Source organism: Kryptolebias marmoratus, linkage group LG4 (assembly GCF_001649575.2).
Source record: "Kryptolebias marmoratus isolate JLee-2015 linkage group LG4, ASM164957v2, whole genome shotgun sequence".
NCBI lineage: Eukaryota > Metazoa > Chordata > Actinopteri > Cyprinodontiformes > Rivulidae > Kryptolebias > Kryptolebias marmoratus.
The window spans coordinates 22196466-22213904 of record NC_051433.1 but is presented as its reverse complement, the minus strand read 5'-3'; the positions used below and the strand labels follow the sequence as shown (position 1 = coordinate 22213904).

At 40.0% G+C, this 17439-nt stretch overlaps 1 protein-coding gene across 2 annotated transcripts in view; it reads left to right on the top strand.

Annotated features, from left to right (window-relative positions):
- Nucleotides 1–17439, top strand: part of cdh4 (cadherin 4, type 1, R-cadherin (retinal)) — a 249907-nt gene that overhangs the window by 185964 nt on the left and 46504 nt on the right. For both annotated transcript variants that reach the window (XM_017435207.2, XM_017435206.2), the window contains exons 6-7: nt 6055–6210; nt 12648–12792. In XM_017435207.2, coding sequence (XP_017290696.1) covers nt 6055–6210; nt 12648–12792 — 301 coding nt within the window. The remainder of the gene's footprint in view (nt 1–6054; nt 6211–12647; nt 12793–17439) is intronic.

Below are 17439 nucleotides of genomic sequence, written 5' to 3'. Positions count from 1 at the left end.
AAACCTGAATGAGCTAAATAACTGCTTCCATTTCATATACGTGTATAGACTTGTGCACATCCTTATTGCACAGACTCTGAAAACAAGAGAAGCTGGGAACATTCAGTCTATTATTATAGTATGGAGAAAACCTACACAATCATGAGGAAAGCATGCAAACTCCACACAGAAAGGGCTGGGCAAATCAAGATTTGAACCAGAGACCACCATGCAGCCTTGGACCTGTTTTGGGTCACAATAAAAATGGATCTTGAGAGGCAGAATGCTGCGTTGTTCTTCTGATAATAGCAAAGGTGAGCTTTATAAGCCTGTCTAACCACTGGGGGCGTTTGATGTGCCCTACAGGCAAAGTGAGATTACTGAGCCCATCAAGAGCAATAAAATAAAGACAGAGAGAGGGGAATGTAGGTCTTCACAACCATGTGCTGATGAGACATAAAAGAGGCTATCAAAGAGTGCAAACCACAGATTCCAATTATTGTGTGACAGCTCACAGCACACTGTAACCCCGAACGATCCAGTGTGCATCTACAGTACACTGTCCTTTTTATGACAGCCTGGTTGATGGATAGTTGTTTTCTCCAAGCAAATGAGAGAAATCTAGCTGCACATGAGAAGAATTTTGCTGTACTGCTTGAAATAACACATGGGGTAAGTAGTTGAAACATGGCGCCTAATCAAATAAACACCAGATTAGTTGCTTTTTATGCAGGCATCAAACTACTCATGCTGACAGGGTGATCATACAGGGCTGGATCAGTTAGGAGTTTTGGGTAGAAGGAAACTTTGTGCCACTCTAATTAGGCAACCAGCAGCTGATTTTTAATAAATGGAAATGTATTCCTTTTCGATTCCCATGTCTCAGTTTGTGTGCCCAGTCAAGTTTCTGCAGAACACATACTGTTCATCTAATTTTCCACAACTCCCCAACGCTTTTGTTCCCTGTGTCTCCCTGGCTGCATCTCTTTTAATCCCTCAACCTGCACTGTTGCCTTGTCCCAAAGGATCGCATCAGTTGTCAGTAATCAAGGAAATCACTCTCAAAGAGCAACAAATAGGTCACTTATCTGATGTCTAGTCTAATTTGACGGACTCCGACAGCCAGTTAAGTCCTCTGAATCTGCCTCTCTTGGCTATTTTTAGTGTGATTAGTAGTCATTCTATCTGTGTGGAGCTTGCAAAGGAATGGGGGAGAATTCAAGACAGCAGGGTTCACATGCAAGGAAAAAGAGGGAGAGACTGAGTGGAGGCTAGAAATCCCAGCTTTCTTCATTAGCATTCTATTCAAATGGCTCAAATGAGCAGATGCCACTCATGGGATTCCCAGGATTCCAAGAAGTCATGCTTGTTCATGTATTCAATTTATTGATATAAAGACTCTTCATTAAGAGACACTAGCAAGTATGACATGTGGTCTCATGTGGCCTTGATGTGGAATCTTAAGCAGACATGGAGCCAGACGCTTCGCTCTCTGGGGGGTTTACAGCACTGTGCTAACTATATGCAGTCAGCGATAAAGCTTGACTGAAGAGATGAACCAGCTTTTTAAAACACCGCATGCTAGTCGAGTACCCAGAATCCTTCGCTTTGCATAGGTTGGGATCAGGCAGATGGATACTTTGGTGCAGCCATGTCGCAGACTGAACACTAACACACTCAGCAACACAACTGTTCACATGCCCACATACAGACTAACAGACCTGTGGCAGATGAAAGTTTCATGAGTCTGATTCCCATGTGCCGCCCTTGAATTATTAAACTGAACAGGTTCTCTTCATTCATGCATTGATGCACACGCAGAATCTCTCACCTGCCAAACATCTCACTAAACACACATACCATGGCTACAGACTCTTACACATCCAGAAAATTTGTGTGGAAAAACATTGGATTTATTTTTTTCTCATTCCTCTTCTTTTTTTCTCCCCTTGTTCCCGTAACTCCAACAAACAGTATGTTTTGCTGGTTTGTTTTAATTCTTTGCCTGTCTTTAAATGAGTCCTCAGTTTGCTTATTGCCCACTGCCCAAGGTGAGAGCCGATAATGTCAGCCAGTTTTACAGACACTGAGCTAAGATTTGGTGTGGTTGTGACTGAGAGTCATCCTCAACCCAAGTTCTGAGTGCTGTCTCACATCTTGCGAGATCTCACAATATTGCCCAAGATCTTGCATAGCATTAAATTTTTGACCTAAGCAGCTATACCTCCGTTCCCTGTCAGCACAAGATGATTTTAAATTAAAACTCTGGCATGGAAGGCAACGGGTGGTATGCATTCCTTCAAGAAATGATAGCCCTTTAATCTAATAATGGATTTAATGGTGTTAAGGGTTTTGGATTATTTTTTTATTGTCCTACCAAATGATAAGTCAGAGGATTTCTTAAACATGTTGTCTTTTTCAAAACACATTTTATATCCATTACCCAAGCCAGTGGGACTAATAACGATGACAAATGATTGAATTTTGTTGTTTAGTTTATAATTACATCCTGCTTTGAGTGACAGATACTGGCTGAATAATGAACGCAATTAGTCTTCCAGTATCATTGTGATGCATATATGCCAAGTAGAGCAGCCTAAGTGCAGCAATTGATAGAGGTTACACAGCACCGTGCATTACCTGCAGAGTCCACAAATGGATCTTGTGTGAAGTGAGCTCAGGAAATGAAAATTACGGCGGTGAAAGCTGCAGCGGAGTGCCTCACTGTGGGTGTGGAAGCACCACGTTGAAAATTAAGAGAGGGGGGTATCATGTTCGAGCAGTGAAATGTTTTATGCAGCAGCCTCACCGCTGAACGGATGAAGTAATTTCATTTTCATGCATGATCTGCAGCCCCACAGACCAGGAAAATTGCATAGGAGGGAAGAGAGAGATACAGAGGAAAGAAAAAAAAGAGTTGAACGTACCTCTTTTTCCATTTGACTCTGATTATTCCCTCTGACTTGTAACCATGGTGATGATTCACTCCGAACAGAGGAAAAAACACCATTGTGGTCAAAACCTTGGGGTGAAGTTGAACAACAGATGTTATGATTAGATTTACCACACTGTTTATAAGTTAGAGACAGCTGAAACACCAGCAAATTAGTTTTTTTTTCATCAGTTGGTTTGGCTAAATTGATGGCAACACCTTTTAATCTTCTCTATATGATAAAAAACCAAGGATCCTTGCATTTTGATTTATTAAAACAAAAACTCTTATTTGGGAGAAAAGTTCAGGAATGAAATATTAGTGTTAGTATAAAGACGCTAATTAATAATTGTAGTCTGTGCATTCATGCAACACACAATCAAATAAACAGTCTGCTTAGAAAAAGACCAAGAATAAAGACCAATGATAATCCCCATAAAATGCAAGACTTTACAAAAAACACTTTAGATGTTCAGCTTCTTATCACTCATTACAATATTTTTGAGAAAATCAGGTCTACAACCTTACACACGCTACAGATATCTTATATGTATAGGACATAATTTGATAAATTCACTGGTGTCATTCACTAAAGGTCATGTGCAGGGATGAAATTAAACTTAAATTACTAGTCCTACTTTAGATTTTTGTGTACGTTAACTACAGTACATGTTTCCACTTTTTACATATCATTTGATGACAAAGATTGCCTTTAAAATTAGATATTGTTGATATGGGTTTTTCAATGGCCAATGCCAATCTTTCAAATTAAGAACTGCTCATAGCTAATTCATGAAACTGATTTATTTATTTGTTTGTAAGAGTCCCATGATTATAACAGTTTATTGTTCATACACATTACAGTCTACTAGGCTCTGAACAAAAACAACTAGCGATCAAAGAAGTTTGGGCAAATGCTTACAGTCAGGTGTGACAATCAATGGGAATAATAGCATGGCCTTCAAAACCATTCAAGCATACTCCCAGACATTTTAAAGTTGGAGTATTTGCCATTTTCCCTGGTATAAAGTGGGAAGTGGGTATTGAAGGACCCAAACACAGGTAGGCAGGAAGCAGCAATCAAAACTCAAGTGGTATTTTTTTAACCAGCAGGCATCCAAAAACAGTGTAACATGACAAGAACAGAACTAACAGGAACTCACAGGAACGCACAGTAGGACCTGTTAGGGAATTGAGGAAATCCAGAGAGTATATACGGGAGAAGTGGTTACTGAACGACAACAGGTGTGCTGATTACTAATGGAATGCAGGTGATATGAAAGGAGCTAGAGTCAAGGACTATGAAAAACATCCAATGGCAGTGATACAACAAAAAGAAAAAAAACCTTGACGAAATATTAAAAATATCAAAACTCATTATAAAAGAAAACAAGGCTACGTACTTTTTTTTAAAGCACATTGTGAAAAAATCAAATATTTTGATCATCTTCTTTTGGGGTCTGCTGGTGTTGTGCCAAAAAAAAGCACCCCTACCATGAAATACATCCTCACCTCAGAAAGTGTTGTTTGTATGAGACAAACGTGTTGCTGTCTGTGAATCAGCTTTATACGCGCAGACCTGATCATAGCCAATTAAAAAATGCTAATAACCGACAAACTGATCTATGTTTAGCATGATAGTTTAGTCGATTGGTCTGCGTCAAGTTAAAGTGATATGCGCTAGGCTTAATTATCCGTGGTTTATAGGATCACAAATACATGAAGAATTCTCTACTTCCTGTTCTCTGTTAACTGATCGTTCTCCTTTACTAATTAGTTCAAAAGTAGGGCAACAAAAATACAAAAGACCACAGTATTCTGTGCTGAGATTCAAAAGTTAAAGGAATATGTGCATGAAATACTCTGTTGCTTTATTGCACAGAGATTAGTGTAAATATTGTAGCTCACTGGTTTTTACTATATAGGACTGTAGTGACGGGAAAGTAAGCATAGCTGTCCAACATTTATTAACCTCTCTTTTGTTGAACTCCTATTATGTTTGAAATGCTTTTAAATGTTTCAGGTTTTGTGGTTGAGTCAACATATTTACAGAATGTGATGGACTAGATTTAAGTGTCCTAAGTCGAAGTAGCTGTTTTCCACTTAATGTAAATAATAACCAGTGTTTGGAGGTAACTTATGAAATTAAAATGGTTCTCATTCATTTATCTAAAGAAGAAAAAAAAACAACCAAACCTGCATTCCAAAATGTAAAATGATTTCTTTAAGCGTTCATTGCTTTCAAAGCTTTCATTAGTCCTCAAAGTGAGGACTGAGTGAGTATTCTGCTCTTCTTTTGCAGTTTCTCTATCCAAAAAAATAAAATGCCTGCAAGCTTTTATTCCTTTTTAGTTAACAACAAAACAGTAAAGGGTGAGTGCCTTTGTGTGCCAACTTATGAGTTCTAATACTTTCAGGAGCATCATTCAATCTGATTAATGTCATTGTATCATTTGGTGATGCAACAGAAACCTTGAGGCAAAACAAATATGAATCCCACTGAAAGAAAAGCTACAGCCAAGTCCCAGTTTGTCTTCAATAAAGTCTGCAAAGCACAGACAAAAAAAAAAAAAAGTTGATACTTTATTTCTTTGACACAAGAGGCTTTAATACTGAAACCTGTTGAAAGTAAAATGCACCACTTCTTTCAATATGGCATTTGAGTTTTGTATGAAATACCAGCCGTGGTGTTAAAGGTAGAACAGACGTTCTGAGATATTAAGCTCCAGTCAGATTGAGTAATAAAAGCGCGAATCAGTTTTACATAATCTCGGAAGGTCGGCACCTGAAGTAGCAGTCTGCTGAGAGGCTGACACAAAGAGAAAAGTCAGAGTTGTATAAGAATCATCTGACTGCAGATCTGTTTTCCCTCTGTGGGCATTGTTCACTTTTATTTTCACATTTAGACTCTAGATTTAAAGTGTTGCTGGGGAAATGTGATCCTAATCCATTTAGCAAACTTCCCACACACTCCCACTTTTCTTCCAAACTGTGGGTTTACATCACCATCTGCTTTTGACAGTTTATCTCACAAACTGAGCATTTTCTCAAACTTTTTGTTGCCAGTTCAGGAGCCGTGTGAAAAGCTAGGACTAAAGAACAGATTTCCCCTGTGTTGACCTTGTTTCTCTAATTCTCCGCAGATCCGCTCGGATCAGGACAAGGATGTCGGCATCCGCTACAGCATCACCGGAGCAGGCGCTGATCAGCCCCCGAGTGGAATCTACAACATAGATCCCATCAGCGGCAACATGTTCGTCACCCAACCCCTGGACAGAGAGGAGAGAGCATCCTTCCATGTAAGGCAGAACGTTTGCTCCGTTTCTGTTATCACTCCATTCCCAATTACATCTGTCTCGTTATTTCCCAGCTACCTGTGTGAGGAAATGGCTTTTCTCGCCTTCTCGTCTTCTTTTGTTCTTTTCCGACGTACGTTCAGAGGAGCTGCTCCTCCGTACCTTCAAACGAGCCTCTCAAGACATGAATGATCTTGAAGCCAACAATAAAAAGAAGAATGCCTCGACAAAACACACTGACACTCGCGCTGCCAGTTTCCTGTAGATTGGAGATTTCGTTGCACAGAGCACCAAGATAGAACAGAGAAGGGGAAAAAGGCAGCCAAGGTGGCGTGAAGAAAAACTGTTGTCTTTGTTCTTACCATGGGCGCTAATGAGCAGGTGCAGCTTTAGAAGTGTGTCTGCAAATTGGTGTGTGTGTGTGTGTGGGTGACATTGGTCGGCTTGTAGATTGATAAATGTTTGTTTATATCTTCAGCAAGCACAGTTTTTTTTTTTTTTACCTTCCCTGACTCGTCTCGGTTTCCCACAGTGTCCTTCCACTTTTCTTTTTTGTGCATTTTAGACCCTCTCATTACCTTTTGCACTCTGAGCTGCTGGAATGATCAATGGGGCAACCTGACAGCTGTGTGGTTAGCCTGCATGTGGCCTGTAGGATTTAACACATACATGCACACACACACACACAAACACAAGAATCCAAAGGGTTGAGTTCATGACTGGCTTCTCCCTCACTGGAACTCCAGGTTAAACTGCTCTGTAGACGTTTGAATTAAATATCCAGACCACTTGAGACGTATGCGAGCGCTCACCCATTGGTTGTTGTATGCACATTAGAGGTTTCAGTTTATATCAGCCAAGACTAACACCTGCACTCGAGGTGAGTGGTTTTGTCGGGCTCACGGCGCCTACGTGCCTGTCAGCATGATCGATGGTCGTGCTGCTGATAGAGCTAATTCAACGGCAAGCTCCTGTGTTTGGAGGCAGGATAAGAAAGAGGCTTTTTTTTAAATTGCACACACAATGTATATGCAATGTATGAATTAGAAAAGGACTTGTCATGATTTTCTTATGATTCCTAGCCTCTCCTGTGTTTTTGTTTTTGTCTTTCATTCCTGCTCTTACACTCACCCAGCAAAAAGGGGATCAATAAATCAGCCAGGTTACTGGTCCCTGGAAAAGCACAAGCACTCAGTAAACATTTGACACGGCCTTGAGTGAAAGCAGCATGTTAGGTTGTATGCACTTCGACTTCAGACCGCGCGGTCCCACGCTGCCAGTGATGTGATGTATGATTTAGCGCGAGAGATTGTAGCCAGAATTTGACCCAGGGGAAATTTTGTCCATGACTTACTTTCTTCCAACTTGACAGGGAGTTCCCAGCTCCGCAATGCGCTCATAGGCCAAGCTTTGCTTGTTAGTTTTTCGGTTCAAGGGGAAAAAGAGAGACGAGGCTGCTGATTCTGACAGACTAGCACCGGGAGGAAGTGATCTGTGTGGTGATGAGAGTGGGAGTTAGCCTAAGCTTAAGCTTTGTCAGACAGCTAACGGAGCACAAGGAAAACCGAGTAAATATGACTTTTTGTTGTTGTTAGAATGAATCTGGGCATTTTAGAACAGTGGGAGGATTTTGTTTGCTTTGTATGCTTGTCACAGATAGACTTTAAATATATTTGAAACAAAATTTAAAATGACTTGAGTAAATGTTTCCAAGTGAATTACACAACCTGGCCTGCAGCAAAAAAGACAAAACATTTATTAAATTTCACTGTAACACTGGAGATTATAAAAACACAAATCATCTAAGACTAGTATGTTAACTCATAACTAGTCTTTAACCTGATGGCATGGGCATATTTAAAGATTACAAAGCTCGATTTCAACAAGCTCAAATGTTGAAGACGTGGTTTCGGGAGCCCAAGACTTTGTGTTCAGAACTTTATGTAACAACTTGACTTTTCCATCATCAGTGCATGTTAATGAAAACATTAATGCAAATGAAAATAAATGTGAGATTCCAGGAGCTTATCTAAGAACAAGTTACTGTGTGTTTGTTGTTTCTCCTCTGGGTTTTGCAGCCTCTTTGTACTTCACTTATTATTACAGCTAATGCACAACACAGACCATACATTTACGGAAACATGCCTAATGTATATTTGTCAGCCCTTGTTGAATCTGCTTTACAGTTTAATGGAAACAAAACTTTTAAACCCTGACAATTTGTTTTTGATTACCAGCCTGTACATCCTCTGCTCTGTTTATTTCAGTCATCCATCAATGTAAACGAGCCAGATTGACACGCTGATGTTCCAAAACTTCCAGTTGTTAAATACTGCACTTTTCCAAATATATGTAACTCCTAATTGCAGTTGTGTGTCTTCAGTGAAACCAGGTGCACAGCGAGGCTGCTAAGCTGCCTTTACTGTTTACACTCACTACAGAGGATGAATTGAGAAAGCTGCAAGTTTGCATTAACTGGGTCTTTTGGGGCCTAATTATTATTATTATTATTTTTTTAGCAGACTCTTAAATTAAATGATTTCCCAATCAATTTGTAACTTGAGTTTTGCAAGTGATCACCATAAAACATTTTATTTGCTTGACAGTTACAAGAGCAATAACTATTTTTGAAATGGTAAAAAAGTCAAAGTTGCCCATTAGGCAAGATTCATGGGAGGTAGGTAGGTAGGTAGGTAGGTACATTTATTTATATAGCACTTTTCAGCACGAGGCGACTCAAAGTGCTATATTCCCTTTTACACAAGGCTTTTGTGATGTAAACTCAGCCTTGTGCACACGACCACATGCAGCAGAGGCTTAACCTTAAAACCAATGTTATGCACAGTTTCAGGTGAAATCACAAGACCTCACAGTATGTATTGAGAATGACTCTTAACAGCTACCAGATCAAATTTTAGTTCATTATCTGTAAAATTTACTCAGGTAAAGCCATTTTTGGGTCAGTTAATTCTGCTGTGGTGGCAAACTTGAATTGGAGAGACATCAAAAGCTGCTCAGTCGTAGCTGCACATCCAATAATTACTTTCAGGGAGTTTCAGTAAAATCCATTCAGTGGTTCACCAGATATTTTGCTAACAGACAAACAGGGTTGGCTCCAAAAGTTAATGCTAAAGTTTAACAGAAAGAAAAGATCTTGTGCAATGTGTGCCTGAAATATGTGCTGTAGATGACTGCTAGCTACCACCACATTGAATTTTAGCTCAGTATTTGTAAAACTGACTATTGTATAACCATTTTTCGTGTTTACGGACAGTTGGCTGTGGCGTCTGTATTGAATTAGATTTCCAACAAAAGGTAATCAGTTATAGATGTCGTGTGTAATTTTGAAAATTTTATTAAAATCTGCCCAGTGGTTCATGACATATTTTGCCAACTCGGCAGACAGGCAAACACACCCACACACAGACATGGGCAAGAACATTACCTCCTGCTTTTTAGCTTTTGACTTTCGGCGGCCAGAGATAATAATAGGCTGCTGGACTGTTTCGTGTAAAATCTAGACTAGAGAAGTTGCATTTCCTACGAAAATGCAGTGTGAATGATGAGTGCTGAATGACGTTGCTGAAGGAGATGAAACTCAGTTGTGAAAGCCCAAAGCAGAATACTAAAAGCATTGACAATAATAAAGATGAGTGAAATGTCTCCGCCTACTCCTGTTGCTCTAAAATAAAACTAAAATATCAGTTTTTTGGGCCCTGCCATGTTGTATTTTGTCATGGGGCTGTACCACTGATATAAAAGTCCCACCTACACACCTAGCCAACTCTCTAATAGGCTGTGATGCTTGTCAGTCACAGTGTAACATGATACTTTTCTTTTAGCCTCAAACAACTAATTAAAACCAAACATGCGGGGGGGGATGTATATTTGAACATACAGCAGCAAGGTAAGAACTATGCGAATCAAATATATTGTTTATGTAGTGGGGCAAGTCTTAAAAATCATTCTACAACCAGCCGAGAAGAGAGCCCTCATCCTGTGGGGCTTTAACTTAGCATTAATACATCTCAGGGGCTAGAAGTAGCAAATGGTCAGCAAAAAGCTAAATGGAGCAGAAGGCTAGCTAAATTTCTAAATATATCAAATGACTTGCTAAAAGATAAAAGAAGCAGAAAGGATAGCTAGAAAGAAAAAACTACCAGAAGGCTAGCTACAACCTAAAAGTAGCAGAAAGCTACCTAAATGCTAAAAACAGAAAAAGGCTAGCTAATACAGAAAGTGCAAAAAGCTAGTTACAACCTAAAAGTAGCATAAGAACAAAAAGTACCGCAGATTTCAAAGAGACCAATTCTTTTTGAAGGAACTGATCTCAATGAATTTCTATGAGGAAAATATTTGTATATAAAAACCAGAAATCATGGCGCTCATTTCCTGAATGAGCTGAAAATGTTGATATACAAATGGCTAAAATAGCACAATGTATGTAGAAGCAGTTATAACGTAATGAACATACTGAAAAAAAAACAGGAAAACAAAAGTGTGTCATACAATTATTTCTGACAACCAAGAAACTTCTCCATTAATTTGTTAAAAAAAAATACTTGTATTTATGCAGATACTTTGTATTGTAGGTTGGTAGTATGATGAGCAGAAATAGCATCAATATTTCATCAGAAATGGAATAAAAACAGTCATACAGTCTGTGCAAATGTATTGTGCAATGATGTGGGTGTAGTCATTCTGAAGCTCACCGTGGAGAATAGTAATGTCGCCTCACATACATCTTTTGGCTGTCCACGCAGTCTACGCTCCTCTGGAGTCCAGACCTTCAGATCATGTTTTCAGTGCTGCTGCTGGACTCACAAACCCACAAAAAGAAAGTCCAAGAAGAAAGACAGAGGAAGGCATTGACAGAAATGAAAAAAAAAAAACACAAATGTATTCACATATAAAGATTTTAGAGAGCAAACAAGATCACGCAGAAACCAATGTACAAACAGAGTGGGCACGAGGTTTCACACAAACACAGAAATGCATCATTATCCCACGTTCACACGCACGCCCATGGACCAAGGCAGTCACACATATCACAGTCACACATCCTCAGCGTGCAGCGTTCACAGCTGAGAAAACAGATTGGGCTTGTTTGTTTGTTTGCTCTCCTCTCCCTGTGTGTTTGCTGTGCTTCAGCCAATGGAAAACCAGCATCTTGAGGATCATTAAGAGGCTAAAGAGGGCTCTTTCTGATCAGCCGCGTGTGCTTTCCCAGCGTGTACATTTTGCACATCAGGGTCCGTGTTAATATGCATCAACATGTGTCTGAATTGGTGTTCGGAGGCTCAAACTCGACCGCACGTTTGGGAGGGGTTCCTAACATCCTTGACGGGCAGACACAAAAGCCGACACGATCAGTAATGTTTCCAGTGAAAGCAGGTGCCAGCGTTCAATCTTTTCATGTCACGGCCGCAATACATCACGGTTTGCTGTAAATAGGCTGACAGGCAGATCCTCCCCGACTGTGTGCAGACTAAATATTTGTCTGCCAGCGTGTCGGTTTTGGCCAGAACGAGGACCCTCCTCCATTTACATTTTGAAGTTGTGACTGAATAACATTTCTGACGAGGATTTGAATTTAGATGCGACTGAATGAGAGTAACAGAAGTCACGGTGAACGGAGGCGGTTTTGGTTCCAGGGGCGATTGCAAAGCTTTATGCAGCGTTAGCTATCATTAGCATAGATTGGTGGGGAGTTGAGGTTGTGCAGAAGCAGTGCTGAAGATGAAGATGTCCTACTGTAGATTATGATTGCTTTGTCACCCCCTCCTCCCCCGTTCCCACACTCTGCGTCCTAACATTTCCACCTCTCATTTACTGCACAAGAACCAGTCCCTCTTCTCTCCCTCCCAGCCCATGCACATTTCCCCTTTATTTTTCTCCCCGTCTCTTCATTCTCTCCTAGCTTTTTCTATTCTCACCCAATGCATTGTCAGGAAACAGCTCATCAGGCAGAGACATCCATCCAAATGGCTTGCTTTTGTCAAAACAAACTGAGACAAAATTTTTCTCCCCAAACAAAAAGGAGCCACAGCTTGAGCAGCAACACCTCTCTGATGTTTCTGAGGCCTCTGGCTGTGCTAACAACAAAATAAGTGTTGTTTGTGCATCTGGAACATTTCACTATTTTGCCCCCTCTGTGCTGATGCTGTCCATGCCAGAATACCGACAGGATGCTCACGCCCTGTTTGGCAGTCAAAAAGCAGGATGTTTGCCAGATAGATGAAGTTGCCAATTAACAAAGTCAAGGTTGTGTTGTGTTGCTGAGTTTGTTCCAGTTCAGAGAATCGGCAGCGTCTCATATCAGTCAAGCCGGCAACTTGTTGTCAAAGATAGACAGAGTCGTCTTCAGAATATTCATAGGCGCTCCGACTCTGCTCCGAATGCTAATGATTTCCTTCTCTTTCATTTTGTGTGTGTTTCAGCTGCGAGCTCATGCAGTGGACATGAATGGGAACCAAGTGGAGAATCCAATAGATCTGTACATCTATGTGATCGACATGAACGACAACAGGCCCGAGTTCCAGAACCAGGTTTATAACGGCTCTGTGGCTGAAGGCTCCAGACCAGGTAAGAGTGTGAACGGCTCTGCATGAGAACACGGATAATTGTGCAAAACAATGTAGAGTTTAAACCAGAAGTCATCAAGCTGAGTGTAGCTGCTCGTCAAACAAACCTCTATGTGGAAGTTTACTTCTTCATGCAAGCACTAGGTCAACTGGGATGTTGACCTTTGACCCCATGACCCTGTAATCAATCGTCATCACCCTTGACCTAAGAGGTGTCCAATAGTTCAGTTTAATTATTCTCCATTACATGGTTGCATAGTTAGAGCAACTGTGATGTTGACTTTTGACCCCGACCTTTGACCTAGTCACCTTGAAATCAACAGTGATCACCCTTGACCCATGAGGTGTCCAGCTGTGGAGTTTAAGATTCCTGCTATCCAGCTGCAGAGTTAGAGCACAGGCTGATCTGTGACCTTGACCTTTGACCTTCAACTTTGACTGGATCACCATCAAAATTTAATCACTTGTTCCTTATACCACGTTTGACCTTTCCTGAATATGTCATGAAAATGACCCCGTTGACGGAGGTAACAACGACTTAATAGAAAAAAAGTTTTCAATTCTTTACATTTTTAGGACCAATATTTTTTTCTATACTCTTGGAAAGACAGAGTGAAGCAGAGAGTTGGTTGCAGCTCACAAGTTCACCACTAGATGGCTCTAAATCCTACACTCTGTTTTCTTTAAGCTGTTTTTCTTTTGATTCCTGACTATGACAAACTGGAACAATCTGACAGGTTTAAATTTTTTGAGTGTCACGTGTTCTGCCCATGTACTTGTTTCTAGGGGAACATGTATTTGTACAGAACTGTCACGTTACACACATCAGGATCAGGTGTGTGCTGTCTGATGAAGAATACATTAAACAGGAGATCACCACTCTTGTCTGGAAAAAGGTCACACACGTTTGGTTTAACTGCTTTTGTTTAAAATAAGTAAAAGAAAACACTTGAAGTTATTACTTTTTCCTGTTGTACCAAACCTGTATCAAACCATAACCTAAAACTGGGGTACGTATTAACTGTGATTTACATTACACTCCTATTTGTTTCTCATGCTCATTACAGACACCTGCTCATAATTCTGCTTCAGTCAGTCACATTTCAGCAGCAGCTGTTTTCACAGTAGGAAACAGTATCACCACAATGATCACAAATGATTTGTGAATATTAGCTATTGTGATCTGCTTTTCTGAACACAATCCCTGACAGTCACACTAAATTCCCTCAATAAGAAGCCTAAACAACAGACAAACTTTATTTACAAAGTCCTTTCATCCCTCTGTCTTAGCTGTAGATCTTGTGTGTAAACTTTAGAAACTGATTCATTAAAGCTAAAATCATTTTGTTGATTTATTGCTATGAATAAACTGCTCTTTGTCTCCTCTCACTAAATTGGATTGTTTTAAAAATCTGTTTTAAACATTTCACCTAAAAGCCTGTGAACCTCAAACCAGTGTCAGCTCAGTGATGAGACAGATGTTCAGGCTTCCCACGTAGTATAAACAAATACAGAATTTGCATTTTGCATTGTCCAAGTTTCAATAGGTACGGAAAAAAGAAACTAGGGTTTTAGTTCACACTGTAAATCACTTTGTGGACCAATCAGCTTTTGAAATGTGCTGAACAAACAGATTAACCTAATGCTGCTCCTACTTTTTACATTTTTTCATCTTACTCTTATTTGTACGAGTGTTTCCAGCCTTTTGCCTTTCAGCAGCAGGCGGGTAATAATGTTTTTGTCTGTCTGTATCGCTGTTGGCAACATATCATGAACCACTGGAGGCATTTTAATGAAACTTTCAAAAAGTAATTATAAATGTACATTTACAACTGATTTAACTTTAAAGTCAACCTAATTGAAGATGGCCACTATGGACAGGTGACCTTAGAAAACACAAAAATGGCAGTAACTCAGTAAATTGTATAGATATTGAGTTAAATTTGATGTGGTGGTCCCATCACAAACCTGGAGTTTTAACAGATTGACCAAAACAGCTGCAACTCTGTCCTTTCTCAGCATGTTTTTTTTTTGTCATCAAAAATAACCCAAAAAATAACAGAGAAATCTGAACATTTCAGCCTGGATTTTAAAATGGAAGCTGTGTGGGAAGCCTTGGTGTTGTGATTCAGTTCTTCATACTGTTTGCACAGAGCTCCAGTAAGAAGCAAATCATTCAGACTCAGTCGCAATCGAAATAAAAATCACACGAATCGCTTTTCATTGACGCAGTTTTCTGAGCCTGTTTTATTTAGTTCCAGAAGCTCGCATACAGCTCAACAACAGAGCGCCCACTGGTTCTGTGCATGCAAAAAGAGAAGAGCAGCTGCCTTTTGTTACAGGAGGACTTAGAGTACTGCACTGTGTATTCACTTCTAATTGTCTGACTCACTGAGAAATAAAATACCTTTAAATGCCTGAATGTAATAATTTAATATTATAGTCATTAAAATCAATGCATGAAAAATAATCACTTAGACCAGCACTTCTGTGTGGTTTCAAGCTGTTCTCTGCTGAGGATTACTAATGCAGTAATCCATCTGGAGCCAACTTTAGACTGATTTATGAGTTGCTAAAAGGTTTTAATGGATTAGTTATATTTAATTAATACTGTGAATTGCAAGAAGAAAATGTTTTAAGTTGCTCCTGTGCACAAGCTCCTATTACTCAAGGTTGCTTCCGCCTAAGCAGTCTGTCGTATCATCCCGCAGAAAGACCTTGTGTGAAGATCTGAGTTGATCAGATATTTGTAACACTGTCCTGGCTGCAGGCATCATTATCAGAGTCTGCGGAGCATGAAGACATGCAGACCTTCCCTCAGAGTCAGGGAGCAGAGTCGTGGTCAGCGCGAGGCCAGAGACGAGAGCAGAATGTTCAAGTAGGCCTCACGTCTCGACTGGAAGAACTCTTGTTCTAACAATCAGACCCCGAGGACCCGTGTTTGTCTTCACAGCGATCAGATATTGTTCTGCTCCAAAGTTTAATCTCATGGGAATTTGTAAACAATATAGGAAGACATGCTGCACGTGTGTGTGAGTGTATGGATGAGCAAGTATGTGATGTGTGTGTGTGTGTTTAAATGCTGGTTTCCACTCAGTGGAGTGTGGGTTTATATACAGAGCTCCTAATTAGCTAAGGGCAACCAGACATTCCTAAAGCTACTTTCCTTGTTCATTCAGACTCTTTGTGCGGTTTAAAATGAGAGCAGACAAGAGTGCAGATTTAGTTTTGTCTTACACTGAATAAAATCTGTATCTCTTAAAAGGAGAAAGAAAAAAAAATACACACTAAACTACACACAGAATCATCACATTCAATCACTACCAAAAAGCATTTAATGGTGGTGCATGCTTTGTTAGCTGCTGTCATAGCTGTGTCTCAAAACTCTAATATAAGTGAGGAGTTTAGCCCATTTTGTCACCATTTTACTTGGCCATTGTTCTCTAAGCTGCTGAATTTTAATTAGAAAAAAAGACCCTGTGTTTGCCTAACTGCGTGTTTGGTCGAAGAAAGCGAGAATCATTGTGATTCATCTCCAGCTGAATCTCAGGGAGATGGAGCTTTATTTTTTACTGGGTCATTTAAGCATTTAATGGATCCTTTGCCAGTTCAGTCGTTCACTCACCGTAAATGGACGTAGTTTATGTCGCAAGATAGTTCTCGTTCATATTGCTTAAGTTGCTACAGCACTGATTTTATCCCCAAAAAATATAAAATGCATTGGTACGGTGGTGCAGTGGTTAGATTTATTGCGTCACAGTTTGAAGATCACAGGTTTGCCTCCAGAGCTGTCTATTGGGATTAAATGTTTAAATGTTTCTTCCTGTGCAGCGTGGGTTTTCTCTGGGTCCCTAGGTGTGAGTGAGAGCATGAATGGTTGTTTGTCTTTGTGTGTCTCTGTGATGAACTAGAGATGGATGAATGGATGGATGGATGGATGGATGGATGGATGGATGGATGGATGGATGGATAGAAAAAAAGACATGACTAAATTAGGGATGGGACCGATCCGATCCAGTATCCATCAGTTTTGCATTATATATTTATTTATGTCGATTTTTGTGGTTGTTCGCTGCAGCTAGCAGCGGCTAGCTATAGCACTTCCTGTGCAGCCTGAGAGACCTAACCCAATAATGTAATTCAAAACTAATGATAATCTAAAGACTTATGGAACTGGAGTTGTTTTAAGACGGCAGCAGTCCTCTTTGCTCTTGGCCTCATTTAGATTATTTGTTAGCTCATTCGTTCGGTCAGAATTAAACTTTTTATTTATTCAAACTGAAGTTGTTCAAAGAGCTACCTACAACAGGTAACAGATTTTTCATTCCACAAATCCTCACTTCAGAAGATCTGAACTATCTTTTTAAATAGGGTGAAGCTGGGCACCTGAGGTGGTGAATTTTTCAAAATTCTCTCCTGTCGGTCATCCACGACAAACTTGGCGAACCCCAGCTATTCTTATTTCTTTTATTCTAATTCTTCATTTTAGGCTGATTACGTCACTATCTTGTGAATTATATTATGCATTTGTTCATTAAATGTGACATTTCCGTGAACAAAAGCACCACAACACCACGCCTGAGCTTTACAGAGCCTTTTGTGCGCCAACTGTACACAGCTTGTGGCTTCAAAGAGCGTGAAACCTCCG